Source organism: Scomber scombrus, chromosome 11, assembly GCF_963691925.1.
Source record: "Scomber scombrus chromosome 11, fScoSco1.1, whole genome shotgun sequence".
NCBI classification, from domain to species: Eukaryota; Metazoa; Chordata; class Actinopteri; order Scombriformes; family Scombridae; genus Scomber; species Scomber scombrus.
Genome location: NC_084980.1, coordinates 7944681 through 7965684, shown reverse-complemented (window position 1 = coordinate 7965684; position 21004 = coordinate 7944681). Strand labels below are relative to the sequence as shown.

Sequence of the window (21004 nt, the reverse complement as noted above, 5' to 3'; positions counted from 1 at the left end):
CCCCACTACCTTACTACCCTACCCCCCAACCTAGAAAAACAGAAAACAATTACCCAACAGCAGCCCCCCCCCCAACTATTTAAACTCATTACATGTATAAAAGCCTGTCACCTATTGGATTGACATAACGGGTCACGGGCAGTGTTCATCTACTGTTGCATAGATCACAGAAAAAAACAGACTACAGTTGAAGACATCAGGACATAATTCCAGTTATACAAGCAATAAAAAATGTTTCCAGGTTGTGGCAGAATAATCAAATTAATGCTTAGTATTTAAAACATACTTGCTTCATCAAATCTGGTGTAAAAACATGTACTTGACTGGTTAAACAGTAAAAGAGGATTAACATTTTCCCTCATAACGCAGCATTAGCACGTTGAAAATCAAATATGTGGGCTGTAAACTACTATGAAAGTTTCCCTGCTTGTCATTTTCATCCCACTTTTTTTTTTTTTTTTAAAGCTTGTTTTTAGGGTTATTTGAACAATATTCTTTTAAAAACACATCGACAACAAGTGTCACATTGCACTTTAAGACTGTAAAAACTCATCTGAGCTGCAGACAGTCAGATAGCTTTAAAAACATGATAGTGTTCCGGATGTTCTGGTGCAGCTGTGCTCTGCTGTAGTAAATAGGATCTTTGGAAGCGTTCAAGTAGTCGTTACATCAGTGCACGAGATCCAAAGTCTCGTCACCCGTATGATCTAATTTCGCACCAGGCGTGAAGGGAAAATGTTTACAACATTATAACCTTTTTTTTTTAAGCTTAGAAATGATCAGCAACTTTAAATTCTCTCATGTGAAACAAACGGAATATTATTACAGTGTCTAAGTGTTTTTGTAGTGTCACTATTCTGATGATAGAGTCGTACACTTACGTAAGACAGTCAGTCTGTCCTGTGTTTCATATCTAGTATTTCTTTAAAAAGAAAAAAAAAAACCCAAGTGATTGTCGACTTAGTTTCGCACTTGCGCACTTTCTCTGTGGCCTGATGTGAGCTTACTCAAGAGGCGGCTCCTCTGGTTCCTCTTTATCGCTCTCGTGTCCACACTGTTGAGCAGGAGCTTCATCTTGAGGCTCCGCAGGCTCCTCAAGACGAACAGCCTCCTCCGCTGAGCTCAACGTGACAGGCTCCGCTGCGTCTGCGTCGGCTTCAGCGGGGGAATCATCCACAGAGGGCTCATCATCGGCGAACGAGGACGGGAGGAGATCGACAGCAGGAGGGGAGGGAGGGTCTTCAGCAGGAGGCTCCAGATCATCCGTCGGTGGACTTGGGCTATCGCTGGGCTCGCCGATAGAGCTGAGCAGGTCTGTGGACTCGAGGTCAGATGGCTCTGCCGGTGGTACGCCTGAATCTGACAAATTGTCAGTGGAATCGAGAGCGGAAGAGAGGTCCATGGCTGCCTGGGAGCTCAGCTGTTGCGGCTCAGGTTGGGTGTCTTCAGATGATGAGCGCAGTTCACTTTCATCCAGCTCTTCTGCGCGACAGGAAATCGTGGATTAACAGCCGGAAATTCATTAACAGCTAAAAATTAGTATGGAAGTACAGCGTGATATGAACCGCTGCTGTGTTAACTTACCAACACCGGAGATTTCACCGTCCTTCTCCTCGTGCATAGTCAGTGAGGTATTGGTCATGTCAATGGAGGACATGGACAGATCCAGCCTGTCCAACAGATCAGCAGGGTCAGGGTTCATCGCGGCCATGTCAGATTCGGAGAAACCTGGAAAAAAACAACACAAGATGACGAGATATGAACAAACACATGGAAAGTAGCTCAGATGGTGATATGTTTTTTTTGTACTGAATGATTTATTATCAGCTAAAACTCACCAGGGTCCATGACTCTCTGGACAGGTGGAGGTAGAGGAGCTTCCTCGAGGATGACCTGCCCCAAGTCTGACACGTCTTCACTTTGGGTTGAAGGTGCCAACAAAGATGCCTGGAAACAAAAAAACAGTGGTTAGCTTCACTGATACAAAGAGTTTGATCTCGTGTTGATCTCGAGTCAGCTGATGGTAATACGTACCTCTGTGAATCCATGAGTAGGCATCTCTGGAGAGGGGGTCTCCTCAGCAGGGGGGGTGGAGGGCATCACCGGCACCACATCAGGATGTACAGGGATTCGGTGCAGGTAGCCGTAACCGATGCCACAACCCAAACTAACAAACATATAGAAATGCACCATTACAACACCAGTTACCCAAATCGCAATAGCCAACTGACTTTGTGTACTTTAACAATGACTGATGTATTTCAATTAATCAGACTTTACTTGTATAGCATTTTTCATAGAAATACAATGTAACACAAAGTGCTTTACACAATAGAAATACCCCACCCCCACCACCACCACACCTCAAACCCTCCATACACAAGATAATAAATGACTGTTATAAATAAAAGACTCAATAAAAACAGGAATGGGGGGAGGTTTGTTCAAGGTGGTACTCGACAGTGTGTTCTCTTAAATTTCTTGTGTTTATGTGTGTTGTCATACCTGCCCTCCCCTCCCCACGCTCCGTTAGGCGTGACCACCACCTCTCTGCAGTTGTCCGTTAGTGTGTTGTACACCAGCAGCTTCAGCGGCTTCCCTTCATGAGCCTCGATCAGCGAGAAGAAGTCCTCTGACTAAGAAAAAATCAGCAACTCCGGATTAATTGTGGCTCATCTTTCAAAGACGCCTCCAAAGGTACTATTTATTTTAAAGTTTTATTTGCTCGTGTTCAACTAAGGTTCCACATGATCAAATTTAGGCACAACCTGTGTGTATTAGCTGTACCAATAATGCATATTATTATGAAAATGAGTCTTACATCTTGCAAAACCTGATCTGCTCCAACAATGTAGTCACTGTGGGGCTGAAGTCCTGCCAGAGCAGCAGGTGAACTGGCCTCCACATCCTAGGAAAAAAAAAAAGTAATTTTTATCATGAGAAAAATAATGATGTGGACATGAGCATAAGAAGCTGTAATCTAAAGCAGCTCACCAGGACGTGCCAGACATTCTCATTGGCTCCTTGGTAGCTGCAGAAGCGAACACTAGCTCCCAGCAGGCCCTGTCCTCCCCACATGTTATTGGGCACCACCTCCAGCTCACGCACCCTTGTAGTTTTAGTGCTGTACACCTCCATCCTCACAGCTTTCTCCGCGCAGGCTTTCAGGATCTCCTTCAGCTGGTCATTTTCCTCATTCTGACACACAGCAATAAGAACACTTCATTTAGTGTTGAGTATTAAAGTTGTTAACTTGCTGTTTTCTCTCATTAGTGACAACTGACTTCAACCCTTTTTCCCAAACAATCAATAAACTTACAAGTCTTTTGTTGTCCAGAGACAAAATGAAATCAAAGAAGGGCTGCAGTCCACATGTTTCTGCAGGTGAGTTTGGCTGCACCTGTCAAAACCAACACAAGACACACATATACATATACACATCAAAACATGCTTTAGAATAATAATTTTATATATGGGTAGCTTTATTTAATGTGGGATTGTATGTATATATAAGCATTATGCTTCTGCATATACCTTTTCAGTCATTAACATACATTAATTACTTTATGCTGTTATTTAGAATCTATATACTTATTGTTTACTGTAAGTACTTTTCTGTTTGTTGTGTTGTGATGACTGAATAAACACTACTACCAATACTATATAAATATGTTTTTTAGACCATCTAAACCATAGCCTCTGCTGTTTATCTGCATAAAGTTGGACTATTCAGTTAATAGTATAATGTGTTTGAAAATGCTGACAAAAGCACATTGCATTTTTTACAATGTATTGAAATGACTGATTTGTCTCACTCTCAAATTTACTTAATTTAGCATGAAAAGCAGCTAATTTTATCTTTACATTTGAGAAGCTTGAATCACTAGTGCGGGCTTTATCTCAGTCAGCAAACGAAGCATCTCAGCATTATTTTATAATGTATCATTTATGCAACAACTATAAAACATATGGCATGAGTCAATTCATATATTCATTGCCAGTGACGTTACACATTTATATTTAATTTACAGTCAGACCAAAAAACTGTACATTTTGTACCAAGTATTAGCTCCTAGCACTCTAGTTTAAACAAGCTAATGTTGGAAGTTACAAGCCTCTATTTAAGCTTATTTCTTGCATACAAAATAAATACACACAGCCATATGTTATATAATTACTGCCACTTCAGTACGCAGCCTAATAGTGCCACCTCACAGGTTTTACCGGTGAGTCTGCAGCAGCACTTAGCTCACGGTTAGCACACAGTAACATCTCAAGATAGTAAAGAAGAGGACAGTCTTACACCGTGCACATGGTATCCATACGTCCCTCCTTCGGACGCGTCTGAGCTCTGAGATAAACCCATTTCAGTCAGAGGCTTTCAAACATTAAAATCACAGGAAAACAACAAGAGAATGAGTATTAACGCGGCTGACAGTTCGTAGCCATCTTATCTGCAGCCCAAAGCAATCGATCCCCGTTGCTACCCAGCACGCGCACGCGCATGCGCACGGTGTTAGCATGTAGGTTAATAACTTAGTAATGTAGAAGGATAGGGTTACAATTTTTAAGTCAGTCTTAAAACAAACAGTCTGGTGCCTGTATAAACACAGAAAGAGGTTTTCCTCGTTGCAATCATTCCTCCTGCTCATACTGGCTGTTAAAATGTGCTCTCAGACTATGTGATGGGGGCCAAAATCCACCGTGTGTCCACAAAGTCATTTTAAAAAAATGATTTGAAGCTTATATGCCGCTTCAGCAGTCTGAGTTAGTCATATCAAGTGGATATCTGCCACATTTACAGTCTTTTTAGCATCCAATACCCTCTGTGTTTCCCTGTTTAGCTGTGGTGGAAGTATAGTAACAACAAGAGGGACTTTGGCACTAAAAAGACTGTAACATTGAAAGATATCTACTTGATTTGACTCATTTAGGCAGCTGAACCTTCATGTTAGCTTCACTTTTAAATATATATTTGACACAGAAGGAGGACCTTGAATTGTGTCCTTCATCACTTACATTGTAAATGCATTATGAAGGGATCTTCTAATCGTGTGTATGAACAGGAGGAATGATTACAGCATGAAAAACCTGTTTTAATGTTCATTTGGTCACCTGACTGCTGTTGTTAGGCCTACTTGGAAAATTGAGAACACTTTTTTCAGTGACACTTTTTAAACAAAGCTAATGAAACAATTTTGTGTAACATCTATCAAACAATATCTACACTTTAAAATCAGTTTAGAGTGAGAAAAGTAAACCTATTATCTACATTTTGTAGATTTTGTTTGAGGTTTTATGTCAGCACCATAGGCCTATTGTGCTTTTTAGTTGTATTCATATGTGGGTTGTGTTCATGCCTCCCCATTGGCAGCATCTAAACACAATGGATGTAGAATCACTGGAAGTCACTTTCTCCTGCAGTCACATTTAAGCCTGATTTAAGACTACTGCAGTAGTACTACTAGTAGTTGTAGTAGGAATGAATACATGTAGGTAAACTACTTCATGTCTTACTCTTGCTCTCATAAATTAAACCAGTTGTGCTAATGAGGCCACCACTGTTGATATGACCTCTGTCCAGTAAAATCTGCAACAAAGCCCTGAAACGTGTGATACAATAATGTGATGATTTAGCGATAAAATAGCGAACATTAAAAACAACCGGGACAATAGACTGATTTCATGGCAGACATTTTGTTATTACAGGAAAAGCACAGTCATTAGAACAATAATAAGGAGTAGGTTAGCCAGCTCCTTGGTTCTCTGGTATTGTGTATACTGGCTGACTTGAAGGCCTTACTGGGACACGAAACTGAACCATCATTAATCTTATTTGACACACTTGTGCTTTAACTGCCACTGCTTGTAACAATGTCCACTGTGAAATAGGCCTAATATGGCATCATTTAAGTCCAGTAATCAGTGAGGCTACTCTTAATCATACTGACTTTAAATCAGTAAACTTTAGCAGTAAGATAAGATATTCCTTTATTAGTCCCACAATGGGGAAATGTACAATTTTTAAACCAGTATGAACTGAGTTAGATACTGGTAATACTGGTTGTGTATGATAATAGAAAACCAAGTGAAATATTAAGGATATAAGATCTACTTTTAGGGTATTTTAGAGTAGAAGCAATGGTGTCATATCTAATAAACATTATGAACATTACTGAGAAATTATCACACAAATTTCAGACTTCAGTGAATTAATAAATAGAAATCTTTTATTTCATTACTCCAGTACAGAGATATTCTAAACATATTGTTATGCGTGTTAAGGATAATTCACAATGAGCCAGGCAGTTATTGGAAAATAAATTACAATTTGGAGTGTTCATTTTCATAACTGCATACATCAAGGTGGATTATCCTGTTATACCATGACCAGTTTCCAGCAGAATAAAAAGGGGTTTTATTGATATTTTGAGGCAATATGAGAAATACAGTATGTCAAATCTGTGAACCTGCTGCCATTGTTAATTTTGGGTTGAACATTACTTTAAACTAGAAAGAAAGGAAACAAGAAATAAAGAAAGATTTAGTTCCAGCTACATGAGTTTCCACTTTGAAAGCTGCTGCATCATTACAAGTGGTTCTTAGATAATAACGCATACCCCGCCATCCAATCAGAATCCAATATTCACTGTGGCCATGGTATAAGAAGTAATTAAATAACATGTCTAAGATCATTATAAAAGATTCATAAAATAAAAAATAAGGACATATATTAGATGACTTAAGCGTGGTTTCTCTGAAACAAAGGCAAATTATTTTTAGGCAATACAAAAAATACCCAGCTTGGAAAAAATATTTTATCAATCATTCTTTGTACATTGAAATATTACAAATACATAAAAGCAGTGCTCACTTTATTTATGATTCTGTCACACGACTTCTTGTCATGTCACCAGAGATCTTTGAATCACCTATAAAAGCTGATTATCATAAACCTGCTCTGGGCTCGATTCAGTAAGGCCGATCAGAGACTCCAGGAGGTAAGTGCTTGACTCGTACTGTGGCAAATGAGCAGAGCTAAACAGCTGGAGATGGTGAAAGCTGTCTGGTTGACTGTGTCCTTTGAACGAGCTGTGCAGTGGTCCAGAGGGGTAATCACAGTCGAAGAACTCCAGGTTGGAGTCAGAGGAGAGACTCAGGTCCATGTACCTGCTTGAGGAATAGTCGGTCGGGGAGGGAGTGTTGGGGAAGTCCTCAAGAGAGTCATCGTTGAAAAAGTCTCTGGCTTGGTTTGCATTTTCATCCAGATAGTCCGTCACTGAGGTCCTGTTTATATTGTCTGTGAATGTGTTGGCTGTAAGTGGTTCCATACTGTCAGTAGTTGTGCTGCTCTGCTGTGTTAGGGGTTCTCTCGTGTGTCTCAGTTGGCTGCACATAGAGTAGTTATTATTTTCAGAGTCACAGATGTTGAGGGCAAGGGACAACCCTCCATCGACCTCCTGGATAGTTTGATTCCCAGTAAGACATCCTCCTGTATCAGAATCAACTGAGGAGCAGGAAGATTCAGTCATGTCGCTGCTGCAGCTGTTCTCCTCCACCACTGACCGCTCCGGGTTGAAATGGAAGGAGGGAGTTTCGGGCATGGTGAGAGGAAGGCCATCTTCTTCCAGGGGAAACACAAAGGGGCAGGTCTTATCCTGTGCACTCTTAACCGGGTGTGACTCAGCCTGGTGATCATACTCTACAAGGTCCTCTGGAAGTCCTGTCTGGTCCTCTCGGCTCAGCGTTTCATCTTGCAGGCGCCTCTCTAATTCAAGTCTCATGACGGTGTGGATGTAATGGGTCTGCACACGCCTGGAGTCAAATCGGACGTGTCCCTGAGCGTTGCCACAACCGTCCTTAGTGCAGCCGCATGGGAAGTTCAAACGGTCCACCTGTGTGACAAAGAAAGCAGGAGCAGAAAATGAATTAGTTCTGTGGGTTTAAAAACTCACTACAGTTAAAAGTCTTAATGCCAAGTTAACACCTGACGTTAAAAGCAACAGATTACGTAAGTAGTAGATGTTGATGAGTTGAAATGTGCGATAAATCAAAAGGTCATCTGCAAAAGTCTTTCATTGTTTACAGCTTTTACTCTTGTTTTCTAAGACAACCTCCCAATAGGCTGTGTATTACAGTAATGAAACAGTAATGCACAAATGGCTGAGATAATTTGTTTAAAATTAGAAAAATGAGACATTAAACTAAGTTGCACGATAAGATAAAGTAAGCCAGAGCAAACTCAACACAGCCAAAGTTTCTCATCAGGATTTATGTTGTGCAGTGTGTTCCAAGATGAAGTAAGTATGTTTATGTAAGTGTCGTACCTGGCACTTGATGCCTGCCAGACTGCATGCGCAGGTCTCTGGCTCACAAAAGCCCTGGCAGTCACATCCACAGGCCTCCCTGGAGACACGCAGGGCATGGAGTTGCCTCTTCTCCTCCTTATCAATGCGCTTCACACCTGCTGCCAGGAGGAGAGCCTGCCGCTGTCTGGAGGAGTACGGCTGAAGGAAACTCACATCCTCCAGCTCAGAATCACTGATGTGGATGTCAGTGGCTTCATGTGGGACTTGATCCCATGTGAGCCCGTCTGCTTCTGTCTGGTCGATGGCCCCGCTGGCGATCAGCTGGAATCAGCACATCAGATGAGGTAAGAAAAACTGTTGTGTATACCAGATGCGCTAACCACTGTAGAAATCAAGTGCACTCACTTTGTGTTTCAATGCCTCAAACCTCTGTCTTCTCAGTCTGTCTCGGAGCCTCTCTCTGCGCCTGTGCCGTTGCTCCACTGCGTGCTCTGCCACCGTGTACTTTTGGAGGGTGCTGTGCCTCCTCACCATGCCCAAGGTGGCACCACCGCGGCTGGGCACACTGGTGAAGCCCTGGCAGCGCGGGAAACTGAAGACCGTCACCAGGTCAAATCGCACATTACTGTGCCCATTTGTTAGCCTAGGCCTCTTCAGGATGGACTGAACTGGTTGCATGACAGAGAGAGAGAGAGAGAGAGAGAGAGAGAGGGGAGAGAGAGAGAGAGAGAGAGAGAGAGAGAGAGAGAGAGAGAGAGAGAGAGAGAGAGAGAGAGAGAGAGAGAGAGAGAGAGAGACAAAAACCATCAGAAAAAATGAGGCGCTGTCAGGTCCAGTTTTAAAACGTGGATCACGGCTTATATTTAATTTTTAATAAACAGGGACCTTGAACTTTGCCTCAGGCTTTTTGTTGTATAGGGCCTTTAAACAGCCACTAGGTGACACACTACAGGTGCTTTACTACAGTGGCTCGAGTCAATGCTTGAACAGAATTAAAGGAAAGGAAAGACAGATGCGATGAGTCTGTTGCAACTGTGGACAGGTCGACAACAGGGAAGGAAAGACAATAAATCTGCAGCTCTTTAAAGCTTTGCCAGAACATAATTAGAATCTTTCTGCCACTTTAATATCCACCAGATTACTGTTTTGTTTAACGGTTTGGTTTCAACAAATCATTTGACCGTCACACATAACTGAGGATGAACTCTAGTTTCGAAAGTCCGTAAACAACTGAAGCCAGCTGGCTAAGCTCGTCTCAGCTGCTCGTCTGTCTGAAAAGCTCGCTCCATACCGGGTCACTGTTTGCAGCATGACTCAGTTGTGAGACTCAGATTAACAGGAATGACACTATATATTTAAGGTTTATGACTGCACAACAATAATTACATCATATTTTGTCATTGCAAGCACAAAAAGTGATGAGCAATGTGTTGTGCAGCTCTGTGACATCTGAATAAAACCACTGGTTTAAAAGGGACCTTGCTATTCAAATTGATTCCACAACATCCTATTGCTTAGGCAAATGATCTTCTACACGACTGGACAGACAGTCGAGAGGCATTATCTAGAGTGGCCCTAAGGTTAGCGTTTTCATATCTGTAAGTCATAACAAGGCTGCTGTGGAGCGATAAGAGGCACTCCTATAAAACACCAGATAAGGAAGAGGTTTGCATTATTTGAAAGAGGGGAGGGGAAAAACAAAACAAAACAAAAGTTTGAAAACTCACTGGGCAAGCTGTTGGGTGAAGAGGGGCTGCGCTGTGTAAAATCCTGGCTGTCAGAGGAGCTGCTCTCCCCGTCCGACTCCCACTCTGAGGAGGCAGGGGAGGAGAGCGAGGAGGAGGAGTAGCAGGGGTTGTCATCTACCTCTGCAAACTTTCTCTTCAGGATGCCTCTCATGGTTTGGCTATAGTGGTTGATGTACAGTACATTCTGCATGAACATAAACAAAAAACAGTGACACCGGTTTAAATATGTATCATACTGTGAGAATAATTGCATTGATCAATACTGTAAGAGGTTAAAAAACCGGTCCTGCATAGCGTGGCTTCATCCATGCATCCCAGAAACATAAAATGAGACATTATGTAAATCAGTGGATTAATAATAGATTTTTGTAACATAGCAATAATTATGTGTTTTGTTTCCTGTATGAGAAAGCAAACATAACCAGCCAAATATATCATGTTTTGAAAAGTGACAGCTAGAAGAATACGAGGTATTTCCTGTAAAGAACAAAGAGCTGCACCTCTGCTGGTCGAGCCGGTTTTCGTGGCGCGAGTTTGTTTAAGCTAATTACATCTTGATAGTGATTATCCTTCAAAGAGAAGTGTCAGAAGTGTACAAATTTGAACTGAAATCTTACTTGTGCTGACGACCCAGCTGAGCACTTGAGAGTAAAAGAAAGAAATCAACAGCTCTCTCCTTTTTTTTTCTCCTTTTCCCAGCAGAGTAATTAACATTCCAATGATTCCTCAAGTTTTTTGAGGAATATGTGGAAACGGACTGTCCCAACTGCAGTATTTGAGGGGCTGGGGTGGGGTGTGGAGGGAGGAGGAGGGTGAGGGATGTGCAACGGTTCGAGTGGTTGCTATTTTTGGATGTGAACATGGAAAATAAATCCAAAACATGAGCGATTTCAGGGTTACAAAAAAACCTTAACGGGGGGTAAAAGTCGATTCGAGTTGTTCTGTGTAAAAAAAGAGTTGGTGTTGGTAAAGAGAAGCTGTTGTTTGTCATAATTATCAGTATGTGTGTGAATAAGCTGTGAATTCACTTTTGGAAAGAAAAGGAGGTTTATGATCTCTCGTTTTAGTTGGTCCAAAAAATGGTAGAAATTAATGAAAATGCATATCACTATTTCCCTAAGTTCACAAATTCAAATGTGTTGTTCTTTCTGAGCAACAATCCAAAACTCAAAGGGCTTCTGTTTAGTGTTATATAAGTCTAAAGAAACTTGCAAATATTCACTTTGGGAAGTTGGACTTAGAGTTTCTGGCTGTTTATCATTACAAAATGACATGAGCAACTCAGTTCAACTGATTGTTAAATACTTTTCCTGATTATTTTCTGCCAATTGACTAATAACTTCATCATTTCAGCTCTACTTTGGTCACAGTGATATAAACCTGCAAACTGAATGTCCACTGATAAAACTTGTTCTCTTCTTTATGCCTAAAAAAATATGATCAATTTGACTTTTCGGTGCTTTAAACAACATCACAATCCAGCAGCTGACCAGGATTTAGCCTGAGCACCCCTTCAGTCCCACATTAAAGACAGGTAGGGAGCCTTTAACCTAAAATCAGCCACTGACACAGTAAAAAAAACACAGCTATGGAAACCGCTGACTGCTTTTGCCTGCACTGCACTGTTACTCTGTCACTTCCCTGCACTCACACAGCCATTCAGAATCCACAAGACAAGAGGCTTTCTGATTGTCTATAGTAAGCAAATACTTAGACCAGCGAGGCTGTGTGTGCACATCTTCGTGTGGGTGTCCGTGTGTGTGCGTGCACTCAGAGTGAGCAACTTCCTGGATCCATCAGCAAATAAGAGGTGAAACAAGAGACAGCCTCTTGTGCCATTACACTATTTACACAGTAGAAGTCTGCTGCACAAGCAGTTAGATGTAAAGGGATTTTTCCCCTGCTGGAAACACATCTGCATGGTTGTTTAACAGCCTGTTCCTTAACATCAAAGGACTGTAGTTCTAATCAATGCTGCAATGCAGTGCCATTATAGCTGCATTATGGCCCAGTTATATGACATTTATTGCATTTCATATCTAACAGCAGAAAGATGCTGGTTTCCACTGAGACCACATCAATAATTTAGAGGTTCAAAAGCAGCAGAGGCAAGTGCGCGTTCACGTGGATCGCGTGAAGGAGGAGGAGGAGGAGGAGGAGGAGGAGGAGGGGTGACCACACAGTATTAATGTAGTAGTTTAAAGTTGTTTGGTATAGATTATGCCTTTTTGAAGTAAGAAAACAAATAGTGTCCGGTCACACTTTAAATCCCTTCAGGAATGTTACGCAGGAGTCGTTTCCTGTTTGGCATAATAACAGTCATTAAACAGCTGACCTCTTCACCCCTGACGGAGACACACGGGGATCATGTCAGTGACAACACGGTTCCCCTCCTGTCTGCTTTCCTTTACAGAGCGCGCGCGCGTGCACACACACACACACACACACACACACACACACACACACACACACACACACACACACACACACACACACACACACACACACGGAGTTTGTCATTCGGACTCTTTCTAAACTGAGTCTCCCTGTTAGTGTTAAAATGTGAATATTGTAACTTGAACTTAAAAAAACGACAACGAAATTCAGTGGTTACCAAAATAAACCGAAATATGCCACTATAGCATATTGTAAACAACATTAAGCTTACAAACAAGAAATGTGCTAAGGTCAACAAATAAACAAATGAATAACACACACATACAATAAACCCTACAGCGGGACAATGATTTGTCTTTCTTTTGTCTGTTACTCACCAATGATGAAGAGTCAGCATAATAACAACAAGCTGAAACTGACACGAAGTTTATGGGTCTTGTTCACAGCCTATCCAGCTGAGCATTGTGTGTGTCCCTCAGTGTAGAAGTGAAGCTGCACTGTAGTACCACTGTGAACATGAGAGGACTCAGCTGGGAGCTCCCAAAGAGTCGAAACGCAGGAGCAAGATAGTTCACCCCCTTGTTAACGAGCAAACCGATAGCTAACAATGGCTACCCGTTTGTTTCTTTTATCTATGTAAGAAATAAAAGACATAAGTTGTTAATACAACCATAGCATGATAGTAAACCTCGTGAAACAGCAGCAGTGATTTTCTTACTGACTCAAACACATGTGTAGATATATTTCACAACACTCTCACTAGACTAGCAATAACAATAAGTCACAACAGTTAAACCTGTTTCAAACTAAAACAACTATACTGTAGCTTTAAATTAAGCATTTCCCGCACCTTTATCTATCAATGTAAACGGTTCAATGCTGATAGGCTACTTTAATGTTTACACTAGCTGAGCCTCAAACTTGTAGCTAGTCTTCCAAACGAAGCAGGTAGTGCGTGGCGGGGACTCCTCTCGCTCCGTGTGTGTCGCTCCTCTCTGCGGCTGACCGTCTTGACGCAGACGGACAGACGCAGGAGCAGGAGACGCTCATGACTGACTTTCCGCCCACAGATTCCTGTCTGTTGTGCTCACGGCTGCACTGTTACCGCCAGTGATGTGGTGCTAAATAAATAACCTTTAAACCTCCAGCTGGTGATTATCAGAAGGCAATCAGCCACCAGTATAAACTAGCTGGAACACATGTACTCATCTTGATTGTTTATGTTTACTTCTGTGGCTGTAACCTGGGTCATTTCCCTTAATCATTTTTTCATCAAATACATTTGGAGAAAAAAAAGCTTAATATCTACTGAAGAATTAATAGAAATAACCTAACCCTATGTTGTTATCTAATCTCGTATCTTGTTCAAATGTAGCTCCTTAAATATATTATGCATTGTTTGTGAGGGATACACTGGCAATCCAATGAAGGCTGAAATTTGAATATTACTGAACTCAAACCTTATTACAAAAACTTAAAAAAGCTTTTTTTGGGGGGGGGGTGGGGGATTCTCGTATTAAGTGGTATTCAAATTTCAACATTAAGTATTCAAAAGTGTTTGAATTTCACACTTAGGTAATCAGTTATTATGATATTTAAATTCTTATAGCCTTCTTGTGCTCCCAGGCTGTCTTGGCCTACTGTATCCATGTCAAATACCTTCAGACCTTTTGTGAAACTGATCAGACCTCTGTTATATAAAGGTGACACATACTGTCAGGTATTCACTTTACAGTATATGACTCCCTGGTGTTTCTCTGTGATGCTGATTGTTATTCAGACACTCCCCAAACTCCAGGAACCTCCCCGCAGCGTAAAGGAGCTGTAGATGGGACGGATTATGGATTTGAGAGTAAAGCTCTCAGCCTCTTCTACTCAAGAAAAAAATCCTCTTCCCTGCTTTTTTATTATATTCTGTTTTCTTGTCAGCAGATGTTGGCGTAAATTAGAAATGTACGAGCTTTCCTTTGAACTCATCAGACTGTTAACTCTGTGGAGAAAAATTAAAGTGACTGGATTAACATTCCAGTGTCTCTGCTTTTAAAGATAATCATAGGCCACTCTGAGTCCCCGACTGGGAGGAAAATGAAGCTCAGAGAGGCAGAAAAAGAGAGCGGCAGATTAACAGATGGACAGACAGATGAACGGAAAGACGGACAGACTAGTTGAAAATACCCTTGCACTTGAGCTTTGACCGCATGTTGATACACATCAGTGACACTGGGCTCCAGTTTGAAAACTGTACTAATACCTAAATACCTGTCAGTCCAAACACTCTGTCTGGCGTGAGGACTGCTCGTCCTGATCTCATCACTCAGTGGAAGTGTGTTATGAGTGTGCAACCCACTTTGGCTGGGATCACTTTATTATAATACATGTGTGTGTCTTTTCTACTGACCTGCATGCGGAGTAAACACCAGGGAGACTGTGCAGAAGGGAAGGGAAGAGGGATTAAGTTAGTGAAAGAGCACAGGAATAACTAGGATTTATCTTTTATTCTCTGTTATAAATTTGACTTTTTCTGAGTAAATGCACTAATATTGAATATTTAAGCTGCATCCATTCTGTGTATCCTGGTGTGACTTACTAATAACACATGATCAAAGTGCTACATGAGGCTTCGATGCCTATTTATAGCACAATCACACTGCCTGGCCAAAAATAAATGTGTGCAAAAGGCTACAGTTGGAGTTTCCTGTTTTTTTTGCAGGTTGTTACCACGCACAGCATGTTTGCAGCATGCTTTAATGTGTCAGGGGGTTGGTCCAGCCTTTTCTAGGCAGCGCTTATGCAGCACTAACAGAGAAGTAGCTGAGTCAAGGGATAAAATTAATATTTCACGCAAACTGCACTGCAGTAGTCATTTTCAGATAAACATGTACAGTGTGTACACAGGCACTGTTACTGTTTTAGGTATTACCTCATTGGAGAGGGCTGGAGCCTAAAGGGACATCAAGTATCAGACATGAGATATTAAATAAGGGAGAGTGAGGCGGCACATTTCACAAAAAGGAATTTCATTTTGATTTATATGTTAAATATTTTATTCACAACTTTATCAATATATCCATGAGAGTCAAACATTTCTTCAGATTTAAGGCCATTCACATGTCATGTAAATAACACTGAAGGGGTGATATGTTGCGCCTTCATGATTCATTATTTCAAAGCTGTTGTCCTCAACATTGTCACTCACCAATAATCTGCATTTGACAGATGATCCTATCTCAAATCTGCTCACACTACCAGAGACAGTGAGAGCAAACCATTACTGTGCTTTTCAGTCCAGATTCCGCGTTACGTAACTTATAGTTAACCTACATTCTGGCAGTCTCTCAGGTTGCTGCCACTGGCTCTTGTGGCCCTGTTTTACAGTCAAGCTGTGCCAGCGATGGCCCACATACAGCGACACATACTGACAAAGTTTGACAAAGCTTCAGGCATCTGAAACTGTGCCCTAGTTTCTCCGTCCTGTGGATTCTATCTGGGATATTTAGCCCAATTTAATGACCACTCTCAGTTTCCCTGAGCATACCGGGAAGTATCAGGTAGTGTCATACTGTGTATTGCTCCTGTTCTCCAGTCAGGTGGTAATGTAAGGTGCCAATTGCAGGAACATGATGTCTCGAAATTGTGTTGTATTTCCAGAAACACACTTCCTTAAAAACAGAACAAGGAAATCGACTAGATAGATAGATAGATAGATAGATAGATAGATAGATAGATAGATAGATAGATAGATAGATAGATAGATAGATAGATAGATAGATAGATAGATGGATAGATAGGTAGATAGATAGATAGATAGATAGATAGATAGATAGATAGATAGATAGATAGATAGATAGATAGATAGATAGATAGATGGATAGATGGATAGATAGATAGATAGATAGATAGATAGATAGATAGATAGATAGATAGATAGATAGATAGATAGATAGATAGATAGATAGATAGATAGATAGATAGAACCAGAGGCAACCCTAACCCTAACCCTAACCCTACATTCTCTCTCTCTCTGGATCGCTGATGTCTTACTCCAACTCCTCTCGTGGAAATATCACATGTACACATGAGTTGGCTCCTTTTTTCGTAGCCTCTGATGTCATATTTTGACTGTCGTCACCATGGTCGCAAGTGCAAATATAGCCCAGTTGTCTCTATTCCAGAGGACATAAAGGAAGTGAATCATTATGTTGCCTTCATCATCAGAGGCAGTAGCATGACCGTCATCATCGTCAACATCTGTGCAGTCGTTATTGTCGTCGTTTCTCACGTCACTGGTGTTCTGTTTTTATTTGATTTGAGGTTTACTCATCTGTTATAATCTGGTATTTATGTCTGAAGCAGTTACGTCAAGTATGTTAGATTTAAAGGGAAAATGCAGGCATTCAATGAGTATTCAAGCTTTGATATTAAATGATTAATTACTGATATTGATTATTAAATTAAATATTCTGCTCATTATCATAATAATTATATGTGTCTGATGTGTTTACTTCACTGGAGGCTTCAAATTTCCACATCAAACTTGTGTAAATTGCATAGTGGCCACGACTGGTCTCCAATTTAGCTGTGACGTCACAAATCATGCTCCTTAAACTCAGATCTAAGGTGAACTCAGCGAAACTTTCCACCCTCAACAGATAAATGTGAGGACAGCCTTCTAGTCGCTCTGCACATACATCATTCTACACAGTAAAGCTCAAATATTCAACTGGAGGAACAAGAAGAAAAACACATTTTTGAGTGGGGGGGGGGGGGACTTAAAGCATCTCTATAACAAAAGATATTCAGTAAACAATATATAAATAACTATAACTAAATAAGCAACAAGTAAAGTTAAAATTAGGGAAAAAAACATTGGTAGTTATTATTTATCAAGAGTTTAATGCTCAAAAAATCAGATCATATGCTTCATCAGAAATTAGTGGGTGTGGTTTGAATGCTTTGATTGACAGCGTTGGTATAAACACATAACTCTCCAATAGTGGTGTGTTTCTCCATCTCATACAATTCAATATGTATCTAGATAAAGAGTCCATGTTCTGGTACAAAATATACACAAATAACTATGTAATGATTCTATACACCGTGATTCAAAGCAGGTCAAGTTTCCTCATGAAATTTAAAAATTTTTAATGATAAAAGTGGGATTAAAGCAGCAAGCTAGCAGGAGATGTTACAGAAGTGGAGAGAGAGAGAGAGACTTGTATGGAAAAGTACATTTTAGAAAGCCGTACTTTAATGCAGAATTATGGTGGAGCCTGTGGTTGTGTATTTATTGTTTATAGCCACATCTCTCACTCTCTTGGTGCATGAAAATATGTGACATCACATTTTTCCAATTGTGCCCCACCCACTCCAAACCAGTGAGCAGACTACAGACAGAAATCTCATCCTTCAATAAGCAACTTTGTCAGAGAAGTTGGTCTTCATGTTGGGCCTCATTGTTCAAAGTAAGAAGCTGATCGAGGAAATAGTTTTTCAGAACCTTTACACTCGGCTGTGAGCGTAACATCCATCAAAGATACGCCAGTCTCACTTTCTCCTGCTGTGGAAAAATGCCATCAGACAAAGACTTGGGCTAAGATTTCACAACAGTGACACCTTAAGTGATGTGTCAAATGCCATCCTTTTGTCTGTGCAGTGGTATCAGTTTAGACTTGACACCAGAGAACTTCCTGTGACACCTTAATGGCCGGTGCTGGTCTTGTGCCAGGAGTACTGCTGCCTAATCTTGGGGCCGGTCCATGGGTGATATCATATCTCTGTAGCAGAGCCAGTGGGATGCTCTCCATGTAACATCTAGGTTGAAAACTTGATTTGAAAGGGATCTGTGCTGGCACAGTACACAGTGCATGCACTGAGATGAACTACAGTGCATAATTCAAATGCCTTCACTAAAGAGCTTTGTCATTGCAAGGAGCAGTAAGGCTAAAAGCTTCAATTCTAAAGTAATATTTGAATACACTGTACAGTAGATAAATCTTTCTGTTTAACTTGTATTTGACCTTTGCATGTAATATCAACTTTACAGTATTGCACCAAAAGCAAGTGAAGCTGCAGCCTACAGTGCAAAGTAGGTTACACAACTACAGTTTTCAACAGAAGTGATCTTATCTGTCTCTGCATGTGAGCAGCACAAGCTGTAACAGCAAAGCAGCTGTGTGATTGGGTTTGACATTCCCTTGTCAACAATGAGCCCCTTGTCAACATTAACCAGAGATCAGTGTTGACCTTTCTTACAGACTTACAAACTGGTCTGTGTAATGCAACGTGGACCTAAAAGGTGTTCTCCTTCAAGGAATTTAGTCAAATGTGACACTGAACAGGGACGTATTTCTCTCTATGCCTCTGTTGTGGCTGTTTCATTATGCATTCACAGTTACAGACTAACAGAGTGTGAGTGTGTGTGCATGCACAGTGTGTGCTCCTCCTCTCTTCTTGCCACTGATTGCGTCTGGCTCTCTGCCGTGCAGCAGGAGCTCCCGTGCTCTCTGAGTTCCAGCACAGTGTACTCTGCTGTTGGTGCTGGCTGTCACATGTGGCTCCATGTGAGGCTTTGTAGGAGCATGCAGCAACAGCAGCAGGAAGGGGGACCTGCTCTGTTCTCAGCTGTTCAGGCCAGTACTGACTGTTCTGTGGAGATGTGTGGGTTAGATTGTCTGACCCAACCCCCCCCCCCCCCCCCCCCCCCCTTCTACTTACTTGCTCAATCCTTCGACTCTCTCTTCTTCCATTGCAGCTGGCAAAACACATGTATTAAAGGCTGACAACGCAACTGTTACCCAAGCTGGACTTCTTACTGTTTTCTTACTCCACTGTCACTCTTCACATTTATACAAAGCATACTTTAAAAGTGCATTAAATATATGTGTACATGAGTGTGTGAATAAATGCAATCCAACAAGTCTGCAGCATTGCAAACAGTCACCATGCATAAATATGCACTGAGAGGCAAACTGTGAAGTATAACAACTTGTGTTCTGTCAACAAGCTTGCAGTTATCTTACCCCTTAACCACTTTTGTTACAGATAGGAGAAAGTATGTTGCTCTGGTGCCATCTACTGGCTGTTATATATTAATGAGAAAGAGAATAAGAAAAGGACTGGCTCTGTACAGCTTTTCTCCCTCTTCTCCACTGGAGGTCGACAAAGTGAATGATCCGGTGGAGTAATGCAATCAGATTGAGGCTACACAACCACCTGGGCAAAGTGGGAAACTCCCCTCTAAAGGCCCCAAAACTCCAGGAGCCCCAAAATCTTACATTTAATCTAATTGTGAATGAGATCTCATTGTTCATTGTTCATTGTTGAAACAACAAAAAGGATGTAGATTTTTAAATGAAACACAAACCTCAGAAAACATAAAAAAAGGTCCAACCATCCTTTAATTTCTTCTTCTATGTCCTTGTTTTGAATTATGTGCATTGCAATGATGCACACTATAGTTCTGGTAAAATGATACTATTACACACAAAATAGATGATAATAAGAAGAATATGGATATGAAAACAGTTTCTAATGTGTTAGTATTATACACACATATAACACATAGGATAATTCAAAACTTGAACCTGCTGCACCCAGTTTTTGGAAATCTGCATCTCTGACCAGAGGGCAGGATGTCAGAACTCTTAAGAGAATACTGATGAGATGGATTTAGCTTTCCATCTGATGTGTTGATTATAAATGCCTGACAGAGCAGGCTGTTTTTCACCAATGATTTTGCTCACTATCATAACAATGTTTCCTAATTGATTGCTGTTTTGTACATTTAAAATACCATACCAACAGATGAGTGAGAAGTTAAGGACCGATTCTAAGATGTATCTGTAAAATAATGCCATGAACTGTCTGTCAACATCAAAAACGTATGGCAGTTAATGATTACCTCATGTTCCTTGTGTCCAAGGAAAGGAAATTATAAAGTTCTTTTGGATTTATTGGTGTATAAAAATCATGTGCCGACATTTCAGAATTTTAATTCCACCCTTTGAGCATCAGCAGACTGTTATCATCAACAGGAATGAGCGCCACATCGATTTAAATGCAGTGTCAGCTTTTCCTGTCCTGTTGGCACGCAGCAGATTATCTACCAGCAGAAGCAAATTTAACACATTATCTTCCATTTAAGCAGATTGAGGAATAATGGTGTGCAGGGTGAATGAATGTGACTCATATTGCAGTGATAAAGTGGCTGTATGGTAAGCATGTGAGGTGCAGATAAAATGCTGCTGCTAGTAGTTTTGGCAGGAGATACAGTAACAGAGAGACTATGCCAGGCATTTCACCGCTGACATCTGACTGGACCAGCTGTCAGAGTACACACAGGTCTGGTTTCTCAGGTTTTTTTTATTGCCTCACACTGTCATCACTGTCATTAGTATGTCCACACTAAACAGAAAAGACTAAACTTCACCTAGTTATGAAACGGTAGAAAATGGAATTTGCTTTCCTGCTTTCCTTTGCATAATAAAAAACAGCTTGTGTGGTTTTATGTTTTATTGATCCATCAGAGAGATTTATTAGGTGACGTTATGA

The 21004-nt window shown here is 40.9% G+C and overlaps 2 protein-coding genes across 2 annotated transcripts; both read right to left on the bottom strand.

The window, feature by feature from the left end:
* Positions 1 to 71: 71 nt before the first annotated feature.
* Positions 72 to 4436, bottom strand: gorasp1a (golgi reassembly stacking protein 1a). The gene is made up of 9 exons (XM_062428997.1): positions 4304 to 4436; positions 3320 to 3400; positions 2995 to 3198; positions 2822 to 2908; positions 2506 to 2636; positions 2035 to 2167; positions 1839 to 1947; positions 1585 to 1728; positions 72 to 1482 (listed from the first exon to the last, which is right to left on the bottom strand). Exons 1-9 carry the CDS (start codon positions 4364 to 4366, stop codon positions 1004 to 1006), a joined length of 1431 nt encoding a protein of 476 aa, XP_062284981.1. The 5' UTR covers positions 4367 to 4436; the 3' UTR covers positions 72 to 1003.
* Positions 4437 to 6225: 1789 nt separating this feature from the next.
* On the bottom strand, positions 6226 to 12933 carry LOC133990888 (cysteine/serine-rich nuclear protein 1-like). Its single transcript, XM_062429305.1, has 5 exons — positions 12832 to 12933; positions 10037 to 10241; positions 8715 to 8977; positions 8328 to 8630; positions 6226 to 7895 (listed from the first exon to the last, which is right to left on the bottom strand). The coding sequence occupies exons 2-5, from the start codon at positions 10206 to 10208 to the stop codon at positions 6933 to 6935; spliced, it is 1701 nt and encodes a 566-aa protein (XP_062285289.1). The 5' UTR covers positions 10209 to 10241; positions 12832 to 12933; the 3' UTR covers positions 6226 to 6932.
* Positions 12934 to 21004: the final 8071 nt, after the last annotated feature.